We start from the raw sequence: 12591 nt of genomic DNA on the forward strand, positions 1-12591 counted from the left end.
TCTGGCATGGTGAGCAGCACAGCCTGCATACACGCCCTTCACAATCACTGCTGTGTTCACTGCCATCCACAGCTGCACGAGTGTGCCCACACACACTACTGTGCACACTGCCACTGTCACATAGGGTGACTTCCCCCAACCAGGTTTTAAAGTCCTCAGACTGCAGTGCCTCCTATTAGTCTTAGCTCCTTCCAACCTGACAGGGAGGAAAAAAAAGAGTGAGAGGGGAAAAAAAATGAAAGGATCTCAACATACGGACTCATTTTGTATCACTGGAAGTGGGATAAAACACTGTCTCCAGGGGAGAGCACACATTGCCATGGTAACCTGCTCTAACCCGTCACAGTGGGTATTCCTGGGCGAGGAAGACAACACCGAAGGTCGTGCATCTGCAGTGCCTGTGGATGGTGTGATCCCTGCCATCAGGAAACAAGCTGGCAGCCAGCCCAGCTTTGCAGGGTGTTTCGCTAGCAACCTGTGTTCAGAGCCCAGCACGCACTGCAGCGGACCCTGCCAGGGCATGTCACCTCTTCCTTCTGCTCCAGCTGGATTCCAATGCCTTCGGACGTCTCGCAGCCCTCCTGCTCGCTGCCGCTGGATCCCTGTGGAAGCAATGCATGCTGGCTCCTCACCCCCTTCTGGTCCCAGACAGGTGGTTGTACTGACCCGTGGGCACACAATGCCAAGTCTTTAATCAAAGCCTTGAATGGCAAAATCCTTCCTGGCCTATCCAGGGCCACTAGAGGCAAAGAGACAGGATGCTCTGGACTGTTTCAGCATGACTTCCCTTTGACACAGGGATGCACAGGACAGGGAAGGATGTTCTTCAGGAAGCAGAAGACCAGGCTGCCCTGGAAGAAGGACTGGGAGAAGCAGTCCACCCACAAGTGTGTGCACACATTGCATCCCCACTCCTAGCACACTGCTTGTAGGGAAGAGGAGGAGGGGGCTGGCAAGATGTGAGGAGGAAGGACTCTTCCCCCATGCACTGTCTAGCCACTCCAAGCATCCCATCTGCTGCAACCATAGCCTGCTCTGAAGGGCAGAACTCTGAAGGGCAGCACTGCAGACTCCATCTGTGTGTTACTGCTGCTCCACATTCCCAGCAAGCCAGGACTAGATTCTGCCTGCTGGATCCAAACCTCTCCCCAACCTCCCTCTCAGGGGAACTTCTCCCTTTATCATACTGGACTCCGCAATCATACTTGAAATGGGACTTGAGTCAGAGTGGTATATTTATAGATCTATATTTTACTTGCATCAAATAATGGTGAAATATTGCACAAAACAAATGGGATCTATATGTGTGTGTGTGTGTGTGTGTGTGAGTGAGCAAGAGAGTGAGAGAGAGACTTTTTAAGGAGATAGACTAGAAGTAAAATGAGTGGGAGGGAGGCAGGGGACAACGCAAGGGTTGGAGGGTGTGAAATCCTCCTTTCCCTGTACCTTCCCTGTGACCTCCTCCTGCCCTGACCAATTTTTCTTTGTTGCTATTATTTTCTATATCTTGTGTTGTGGGGCTGATAATGACCTTGCCCATCCTTTCCTTTTTGGTTTCATTTATAAGGCAGAAAGTCTGGATTCATTTCAACCCTAGCCAAGGGACTGCTATGTTTAGAAACCCACCCAGGAAAGGAGAAAACAGAAAAGGGGAGGAAAGAGAGTTGCTGAGAAACATGAAGGCTGGCTGCTATGGGAAGTCTCACCAGAAAGCAAATACTGTGCTTGGAAGGACAAGGCCCTGTCCTCTTTCATGCAGAGCATAGTAACAGGGTTCACTGGGAAATGCCCTCTTTATACCACTGCTTGCAAACAGGCTATTAGTCCGTTCCCTAGCACACCTGGAAAACAGGCTGCCCTAGTGTGACTGAGCTGCTGTGCTGTCCACAGGCACTCTGAGGAACATGGTACCCAGCACGGTCAGAAATTCAGCTCTCCTGTGGGATACTGGATACACGAGACCCAGTGCTCCTCGTGTGCCCGGGCAATGGGTCCCTCTGGTGTGTGGGAACAGGGTCTCCCTTAAGGTATAGCTAGGTATGGGGGGAATCCCCCTGAATGCACCCTTGGCTGCAGGCAGGTCTACCAATGCTGCATGCAGGTGTCTGCCCTCAGGAAATGGTCTTCTGGGGCAGACAGGTCCAACATGTGCCAGGGCAATGTAGGGGCTGGCAGGGCCACCAGAAACACCCCTCCTGCTCCCCCCACTTCCCTTCCCCACACACCCACCTGTGGTACAGGCAGGCGTATTTCTTGCAGGGAACAGATGGCACTTGTAATTCCTTTTTCTTTTCCTTACTGTTTGAGGGAGAGCAACAAGATTTTCTAAAATGATTGAATGGAGGTTTCTTTGGCATGAGACAGAAAATTTTTAAAGGTATATTATATTTCTGGCTTGTTGTTACAGAAGAATAATAAAGAATGTATTTTCCTATGCTCCTTCTTGTTTAAATGAGATCTCTAATAGCAACCTTCCCTCTGTCTCCTACCCCCTGCAAAAGCAAACACTGCAGGGATACAGCTGGCCAAAGGAAAAAGCCCCTAAATTCCCACATATGTGTGCTTGCCTGTACATAGTGTTTGAACTTGGAGTGAGCATGCACGGACATACACACACTTAGACTGTATCAGTGTAAATCCTAGAGTAAATACTGCAGTGAGCATGCACGGACATACACACACTTAGACTGTATCAGTGTAAATCCTAGGCAAGCACTTACCCATAGCCAGGGCGAGGCTGTAGGACTAAATGCACAGTTAGTCAAGGTGAGACCCTAGATCTAGAAACAAACACACAGTGCTCCAGGGACACAGCCAGACAAGGGTGATTGTGTAACAAGGATAAGGTACTGTGGCAATCAGCTCATTACATAAAAGTAGAAAGGGCCAAATTAATCCCTAGTGTAAGAATGCAGAAGCCAATGGAGTTATATTCAGGTCAAATCTGATTCCAAAATTATTATTTTTTAAAAATTAGAGCATAATGTTCAATAAAACAGTAACAAATAGTGAGCTATGAGTTCCTGCATTTCCAGATTCCTGACCCTCCTGAGCAAGGTTATTTTGAAATGAATGGAAATTGCTATCTAATCCTATTGCACCCCCAAGTACACAAGCTGTCACCCCTACAGCTAGAAGAGTCTCTCCACCAGCTGTTCACTGGCTTGGTCTATCCCACACAGCTAAGAAGTTGAAATTCCCCATTTTTTCATTTTTCCACTTTCAGTGCTAAGCATACACGATACATAACACGCTCTTCCTGTGAGAAAAAGCTCATCCTCATGCATGTGGAACCACCGAAGACGTTAAAACCTGCCATAAGCAAACCCTTGTGCCACCGTACTCACACTGTTACACGCGGGCACACTGTTATACTCAGTCTGATCTTCAGGGAGAAACTGGGAGCAAAACCCAGATACCCTTAATCCAGTAACAGCTGAGGCATCTGTTCTGCTGAAAAGGTATGTGCCGCAAGAGAATCACCAATATTGTTTAACAGTATGGTGTCTATGACACATAGTTTAATCTAATTTTGCCATGTAGGTAGAGGAGGGCACACAGATATTACTAAGTAGTTCATATAATACCAGAAATGAGAACAGAAAAAAAGCAAAGCCAACACACTCATCCACTGACTCTAAGCCTTTTCAGTGCATGTATTATCTGGGAGCAGGCTGTGATTTTCTGTGATTTGATAATTATAATTTGATTATTATTTGATATTGGCAAATGTATTTGCCCTGAATACATATCTACTCACACACATATGTAACACCCTATATATAAACATGTAATTATGTAAATATATATAATACATATATAATATATAAAACAGAATTCCTCCTCAGCATCTTGTTCAGCAGCAGCTTGCTGTGCCAGCTTGAACAGCATTTGCTAGCACTGATTGGAAGCACAGGTCAGAGGGTCAGCTTCTATACTCTGATTAGATAAATGCAGTCCTAGCATGGGATTTCTGCAGACCAAAAGCCTTCCCTCTGAGAACACTGCGTAATACAGACAAAAGTATAAGTATTCCCTGGCAAGTACAGTTACAGAATGGAGTGCAAGTAAATAAAGATTTCCTGTGTCATTTTGGGGAACTCTCCACATCAACAGCCATCCTGCAAATCTGGGGACAAGGCAGCACCATGAGAGCTTTTGTCCCTTTAGAGGGTGGGAAAGAAGCAATCAACAGGGGCTAGACCTCTCTTTCCCACAGCAGGACTGTGCTGCAGCCAGGCAGAGGCCACATGCAGGTCACCTGGAGCCAAGGAGAAAGCAAAGCGTGATGCTAAGAATAACTCTGCCTTGTGTGGAGCTCCTGGGCCAGGACAACAATGTGCCACTCTTTGCTCAGGGCTCCAAGTTGAGGTTTGGCCCTTCGTATTCGCTTTTTCTGTGTCCTGACTTGGGAATAAACTTGTTTCTTAGAACAGCTGCAGAAAATCAACTCAGAAAGGGCACTGAATGAGACACAAATTCAGGTATTTCATTTGAGGAAATACGCACAGGCAATACACAAATATTCAACCAGCTCTCATAAAGCTCAAGGGAAGTATCCAGAGTAACAACAATGCTTTGCATTTCTATAGTGCTTGCCTTTGGCAGCTCTTTGGGAGCTTGCAAACATTAATGAATTCACAGAGGCAGAGATTCAGAAAGTATAAAGGCCAGAAGGGACTTTAGATCATTCAGTCTGACCTTCTGCGTACCACACGCTACTTGGAAAGTGTGCAGAAAAGAACCACAAACATTATTTGAGGGCGGCAGAAAATGCCTTGCTGTGAAAGGCTTAAAGAGCTCAATCTGTTTAGCTTATGAAACAGAAAATAGAGAAGCTATCCTGTAGAAAGTCCAACAGTGAGTGTTTACATACAGCTAAGGCGAATCTTCCAGAAAGGCATCTGCCTTTGATTTAAAAAACACTGAAGAGATGAAGAACTCCCTTTTCTCCTGGTACCTTACTACAGTAACTACTCATGCTCACCATTAGCATTCATGCTTACTATCTCATTTGAAACTGCTTTCCTGTCACAGGTTTTTGTCATGCTTTTCTCCCTTAGATTGAAAAAACAAATGTTCAGTAACCAGCACCTCTCCCTGTGAAGGTACCTCATACTCTAATCAAGTAATCTCCCAGTCTTCTTTTTGGTAAAATAAGCAGGTTGAGTTCATTAAGTCTTGCGCTGTGAAGCATTTCCTCACCTCTGGAACAACACTGTAGCCTTTTGAGTCAATTTTTCCTTGTCCTGTTCAAAGTATGCTCCACATCCATCAAAATCCGTGCTCTGTATTGTAAATACTACTTAACTATTGCCATACAATAGTAAATATAACCTTTCCCTACTCCTTGCCACCAATGTCTCAGAGCACACTCACCAGGCTGTGTGCATATTGTTCCTACTTTAAAGATGGAGGCATACGGAAATGCTAGGGCAAAACCCTAACAAGTCACTTTGAGGGAGCCAGATTATGGGAAACTGGTTCTGATCCCACTCATAACAACATTTATATTAGTATAAATTCACTGGATTTTAAACAAGAGTCTCCAGATTTTTGCAATTATTGGCAAAAGAAAAATCTAGCCCTTTATTTAAACTGATGGTCCCCTTCTAGCAGTCTCCACTTTCTCATCCACTCATGGTCTTATATGGTTATCTTTCACATCTCTCCCACTAGACATAAATGTCTTCGATCCCCCCGTTATTCTTTCTCTTCCCCTTATTTTCATTCTCTTGTGAGTGATCATCCCCTTTTCAGGGACTGCCTCTGACCAGCTGCTTTTCAGATTCTCCCTTTTCTGATCTCCTCAACTGTCACTTCTCAGCTGCCACAAAACACACCAGCCCCCACACGCCCATCTGCTTTTTAAAGGCTTGTTATCATAAGCAGGGGCTTCTCAGATCATTCTTCTTTACTTTGCAAAACCCAAATCAATCAAGAGAAACCACCACGCTGTCAAAGGCTAAGAGAGGGGGTTAGGTCAGCCCTAACTTCTGGCCTTCCAGGTGCTTGTGCTGGGGCTTTCAGCTGCATTAACAAGCATATTTTTATTCAGTCACGACTAAAATTATGGAGTGTGTGAATTACTCAGTAAAAAGGCCTGGCCTTGTACCCAAAAGGAGTGCTGCGATGAACAGGGATTGCCCTGAGTGACCACCCTGTATCTTGCTTGCTGTCAACTGTACTGTAGCATGGTGAGACAAGGGACTTCAGCAGTTCCCTGGTGATGGAGAAGGGCTGCAGGGTAGCTGAGTCTCATCTCTTTCCATTCAAGGCACCACCACCTTCTTACAGTCTCTTCTAGCTCCAGCTAAAACCCATTTGTCTTTTTACCTCAGATTCCACCTAAAGCTGTATTACCTTATCAGCCAGAAACCCTCTTCTAGTTTTCTGTCTTAACTGTTTTCATGGCCTGTCTATACTACAGTGTCTTCATACAAGCTGTGTGCTTTAAATGCTTCCTCCAAGACGCGTTTATTACAGCAATCTATCCACTTCAGCCTTGGTTGCATGTGGTTAAACAAACGGGGTACTCCCAGGCTCCTCTCACAGAGTGAGGCTTCCTTTTCCTCTCATCATCTTTCTGGCCTGTGTGTACCCATCTCAGCCTGCATACTTTTGGCCAAAACTGTAACACAAACTAGAGGAGAGGTCTCACGGGGCTCTGTGTAGGAGCACCAATGCATCCCCATCCTCACTGGGAACACATCTCCAGGTATGTTCTAGGACAGAAAGAAAAAAAGAAAAAAACATTTGCTTTGCCCACAACTACATCACACTATCACTTGCTATCATCCTACCATCCCCTAATACAGAAGTTCTCAGCATTTTTCTCCTGAGCTTTCTGAGGATACATTTACCACTGAATCTACCCAGTTGCCTTTTGGCAAGGATCCCAGGATGGAACTTGGCAGATGATGAAGGTTCCCTGAAATTTATGTGGGCGTCAGGGGGTAATACACTGAAGATCCTCACTGAGACTTGGCAAAATGGGCCCAACAGTTCCCATAAGACAAGGACTGCCTCTAGCCTTGCTTGCTGTGCTCTCTGCCAGATCTCACAGAGTTCCCAGCTTACAGAAAATTTCTAATATTAGTTCTCAAGCATATGACCTTGTCTGTCATACTACTGAAATTCATTCTGTTGCTGGTACTCCTGCCAAGGTCAAATAAGGCTTTCTCTACTATATCCTGGTCCTTCCCTGTACTAGCAATGCCTTCTAGTGTTGAATCATCTTCCTCACTACCTATTGCTAGCTGAGTGAGGGTCTCAGGTCAATGTAAGCAAAGACTAATCCATGGGTGACCATGGGGGAGTGCTACAGGTAACCTTTTGCTAGACTTTGATAGGTGATCTTGCTGCTGCCATCTTCCCAGACTGACTTCTGCCTCCCTGCCCCTCACAACTCCTCTGCCTTTCCTGACCTCTAGTTAACTAATTGTTTATGTTGCACTGTATCACGTGCTTTACTGAAATACAGAGATGAAACCTTTGAAATTTCTTTTGTCTTCCAGGAACAATCATCTGAAAGAAAGCTTTTGGGTTAGTCTGGCACGATCTAGCGTTGATAAACTCATATTGCTTGACTCCCTTTCCCCCTAACTGCTTGGTAATAATTACATTTCCCTTCAAGATCTCCTCTAGCGTGCTACAAATGTTACAGAGGTCACACTTACAGGTCTGAGACTGACCAACTTACTTCTCCCCCGTTGTTAATCCTAACTGCTGAATTTTCACTTTTCCAGCCTGCATGGAGTTACCACTGCAGGTAGAGGCAAAAATAATCCCTCGCTACAAGCCTGTTTTCATGTGCCAGCTCTCCCAGGGCTGGAGGGAGGCTGTCAGGCCCAGCACTGTCAGTGCACTAAGCAGCTTGAGCTGCTTACTCCCCGTGGCCAGCTTGTTTCTTTCTCCAAGGACAATACTGCTGTCCTTATCAATAACTTGGGCACAGAGTCCTCTTTGGTTTTGGCCTAGACTACCGACTCCTTGACCTCGACTTCACTCTTCCTGCCCAGAAGTGGCCCCACTTCTTATTTTTCTTTCTATATTTTTTTCAAATAGCTGAAGAATATTTTGCTGTTTTAATCTTTTTAATCTCCTTTGCAAGGTCTAACTCAGCTTGCTTTGTAAGCAATTCTCACTTTATCCCTACATTTCCTGACCTCTAAGACCTCTAAGCTTTCTTTGCTGTCTGTTCTTTTCCCATTCTACGTAGGCTCTCTGCAGAGCCAGCTTAAGCAGCCTAAGCCGTTGCCTGTGGTGGCAGACAGATGGAAGGCAACAGAATCGGGCATTGCCATTTACTGACTCCTCCCAGAAATGTGGGCTCCATACTGTCCCCAAAAGCTGAACTGCTCCCTCCCCACACTCCAGGCTTTGCACTGCTGCCTGTGAAAGCAGTGCCAAAAGCCAGCAGCCAGACCACCCCTCCACACATCCTAGGCAGCAGTGTAGTCCACACGTAGGTATTTCCTGCACACACCTTTCCCCTGCCTCCCCACTGCCTTGGGAAAGCCTGGCACTTCCCAGGTGTTGTGGTTTAAACCCAACCAGCAACCAAGCACCACACAGCCGCTCGCTCACTCCAGAGCTTCCAGGCAAGGGCTCCCAGCCAAGCACCCCGGGCAGAAGCGGGAAGACTACCTTCCACCCGCTCCTTCCCCCCGCCATCTATGCCTCACCATCCAACACTGAGCCCATATCCGCTGCAACCCAGCCTGCATTCAGCACCTCCACATTTACTGGCAAGCCACGAAGATTTGTTGATATTCCACACCGCAAGGACAGGGAGAGAAAAAAAGAGAATGACTATCAGTACAGTCTCTGCACGGTACAGATGGTGAGAGCACAGTGTAAGAGCATTAGGGAAGAACAAGAAATATTTCTGGGACTATTGATGTGATGAAGCTCCAAGCAAACTGGTCTGGCCTCACAGCTGACCCTGCTTTGAGCAGAAGGGTGACTAGAGACCTCTTGAGGTGCCTTCCAACCAGAATTATCCTATGGTCCTATGAGTGGGGCTTCTATATCCCAGTGAGGGAAAGGAAGAGAATAAAAAGGTCTTAGGAGGGGAAAGAGCTGGCAGTAGGAGAGCCATTACACAGCCTTGTGATGGGGACATTTGTGCCTTAGGTGGATAGGTAGGGCAGGAGAAGAACAACTCAGAAAGGAAACAGGCTGAGTTTGGCGGTAAAAGGAATGTACCTCAGGAGTAGACTGGAGCTGCCCTCGGATCTGCTAAGTTTCTGTGGTTCTCACCCTGCAAAACTTGTCTGCTTGTGCCTTGGCTGAATTTAAGCCAAACCATTTTACAAGACGTTTCCTGTAATTTCCTCTGCTGTAATATTTACCAACTTCATCCCTACATCTACAGACTTCTTCTGTGATTCCTTGCAGCATCTTCTTACATGACTTTGTTCCTCTGAACTATAGGTCCTAATACAGCTCATGACATCAACCACACCTGTGCTATGGCCTATGGTCCTTGCATGGACAACATCGCTTTACTCCATGTACTTCAGATGCACAGACATGGGCTGTTGTGGGGGGACAGGTGTAAACAAGGTAATGCACTGGCCTTGCATTCACACAGGGATTTAGGTTTTCACCCTACTTGGTCAGAGGTGTTAATGCCACTTGCTTGGCAGTCTGTGGATCTTCACACAGCTCCAAACGGAAGGTCCTGGCCCATTTGTGTCCCTTGCCCTTTGTCAGTCCCCCTGTATGCTCAGTGCATACTGACAGACTCTACACACTGGGTACACTTCCATGTCCACAGGGATTATTCATGTACATACCTGCATGCACACACAGAAAACACGTGTGAATAGGTAGCCCCACCACAGACAGGAGTAAGTGTAAATCACTCCGTGAGTACCTGTACCTGTGCACACCCCTAGTTACACATGCAGACAGGTATCACAGCCACACAACACACTGCAGAGAAACGGTTTGTGTATGCAAATATACGCAGGTATGCACAATTCCCTTCATAAACTGTGCAACTACACACACTCTACATGCAATGTGCTCCCATGGGCCCACGTGGCCCTGGGCACAGATACAGGACCCTGCTGGTGCTAGCTAGGTAAGAGTTAATGCGAGAGAAGCTGGGAAGGAAATTAAAAGCAAAAAAAAAAGTTGAAAGCCCAGCACATGATTCTTCTCCTATCACATCTGTGAATCCTGGAGCGCGAGAGTAATTGTCTGCAATGAGTCAGACCAAAAGGCACAAGGAAATGGTTGCTATGGCAACCTGTGCACTGCTCTAATTCGGCTCAGAATTAAAATGATATCAAATAATTTGCAAGCAAAGGGAACATGGCAAAGGCGCTGGGTGCCAATCTAAAAAATCCAGCTATACACATCTCTCCTGAGCCAGTGTCAAGGGCTCTTTTCCCTTCAAGCGTGACAACCATGGCAATCAGAGGAGCTATAGACGCAGCAGTGATGGATAACCTTAGGCTAGATGACTTCTGCTGCACACAGGCAAGAACAGGCTCCTGGGCTGGAGCTCCAGCCTGGAACAGGCTCCAGGACCAGGGATGTCCTGGAGCAATACCTCATCAGACCCCACAAGAGAAATCCCATTGCTCACAAGTTGTTTTGGTGTCCCACTGAGAAAATTCCTTGAAAGGGCTGGTGAGGGCACGGTCTGGGCACAGGCACCCACCCACTGTGGGGACATTTGCTCTGTGCTGGGTGAAGAACCACCTGCATGGGCCAAGGAAAAGATGGCTGATTCACTTTTTTTAAAGAAGGTTTCTTCCTGGCAAGTGCTGCACTGTGCAAACTCTGGCACCCAGCTGAAACTACAAGGAAATATTTATTCTACAGAATTGGCTATTGTCTTAGCTTTCTCCCCAGCCAAGCGCTCATTGCAAGGCAATAGGTAACGTCCACACACACAAGGAGGAGGCACGATCCTCATACTGAAGATCTTACAGCCCATGCAGACAGCAGATACACCATGGAAGAAAAGGAAATTGCTGATGTCCAGCCAGGGTGGGCAGAATACTATGAGAGATGTCTCACATACCTATTTTTAACATTCTTTTGAGGATAAAATAAAAGTATTTGACCCCCTTGTCACTAGTTGCTGTCTGTGCATGGAGACATCTATATGGAGTTTTTCAGGCAGATACTTGCTCTCTTCGCCTGTTCACTGACCTGGCTGGAGGATAACCAGCTCTGAACAGGGAACCATGTGGCCCCAGCACTGACACCTTGGCAAAAGGCAGTCTTTGTAAGATCACAGCTAGTGCAAAATCAGGCAACCACCTCACTTTTGTCTGGCTCATAGAACACCTTGTGTCTGTTCCAGAAACACCCCAAAAAGCAACCTTTATGCTTACTGGTCTCTCCCCCAAGGCTCAGTGTGAAAAGTAGAATGCAGTGGATGGCAGGCAGGCAGATGAATGGATGAAGGATGCAAGAGACACTGGTTTTGGCACACCAGTGGCACCATGTAATATTGATACCCTGGCCCGTGGAGCATTGGCTCAACCCTTAGGCCAGCCAAATGTGTACCGACTGATAATGGCTTCCAGACAGGTGTCCTGAGAGGTGGAGAAGGCACAGCTGCTGTTAGTACTAAAATCATCAGCATTTCTGCCTTACTGAGTGCCCCTAACACTTACTATGACTCAGGTCCAAGGCACGGGCCCTTTCAGATGTCTCTCATTTTGTCATATCAAAGGGATGCCTGAGAAACTGCCTGGGCTTCAGGGATTGCCAGAAGGCAATGGCATCAGGCAGAAACCAGATGCTGCAGGTGATGGGCTGAAAACAAGTTGAGTCTTCCTTCTTTCTACCCCTGCTGCCCCTGGATGCTGGGGAGACTGTCATTTCCATAAAGGCATCTGGTGATGCCTTGAGAGCTCATAGAAGTCCCTGCACTGAGACAATGTTGGCACAGCCTCCAGCATTAAAAGAGGGACAGCATTCCTTCTCAATACTGCAGTGCACATTTATAAGATCAGCTGCTCCCAGGTTTTGTATGGCTAATGTGATGCTGGTTTCCAAGCCAGCCCAGTGAAATAATTTTAATTTTCCAGCATGGATAGAGCTATTCTCATGTAAAAGGTGCTTATGATATTGTAGGTTATTTCCATGCATTTCAGCAGCTTCTGCAGGTGCAACTGTCACTTTCTGGAGAGAAGATTGAAATGTTTTATCCACCCAAGCAACAAAACTGTAGGAATACAGACTTGTGTGTAGATTAGTTTGAAAAGATGCCACAGAACAGAACTGCTGAAAGCCACCTGCAGCTCCTCTCTCTGCCTGCTGGTAACAGACAGCAGGTAGCCAAAACTGGGGACCAAGGAAGAGGGTGGAGAGACATCAAGTTGGCCAATAATTGCTTTTCAAATGAAGAGCTTCCACCAGACTGATAGAGGTTGGATTTTAACCAGAGGTATAATGGCAGTAGTACTCCCCATTATCTATTTTTCAGACTGATTGATTTCAAATACTTTCGAAAAAACCCTAAGCTTTTTTGAAAACCTGCTCCTGCTGTGAGTACAGAGCTCTTCTGAAAATACTAGCCTTTAATAATTCAGTGTCCCAAAACTCTCTCTGTAAAAT

The 12591-nt window shown here is 46.4% G+C and overlaps 1 protein-coding gene across 2 annotated transcripts in view; it reads right to left on the reverse strand.

The window, feature by feature from the left end:
* CACNA2D4 (calcium voltage-gated channel auxiliary subunit alpha2delta 4) overlaps positions 1 to 12591 on the reverse strand; it is a 131332-nt gene that overhangs the window by 50864 nt on the left and 67877 nt on the right. The window contains exon 28 of one of the 2 annotated variants that reach the window (XM_027793002.2): positions 203 to 602. The exons of the other annotated variant lie outside the window; for it this stretch is intronic. Within the exon in view, the coding sequence (XP_027648803.2) occupies positions 247 to 602 (356 nt within the window). The 3' untranslated portion in view covers positions 203 to 246. Of the gene's footprint in view, positions 1 to 202; positions 603 to 12591 lie in introns of those variants that run through there. 2 annotated transcript variants of the gene reach the window in all.

Source organism: Falco peregrinus, chromosome 6, assembly GCF_023634155.1.
Source record: "Falco peregrinus isolate bFalPer1 chromosome 6, bFalPer1.pri, whole genome shotgun sequence".
Taxonomy (NCBI): Eukaryota; Metazoa; Chordata; class Aves; order Falconiformes; family Falconidae; genus Falco; species Falco peregrinus.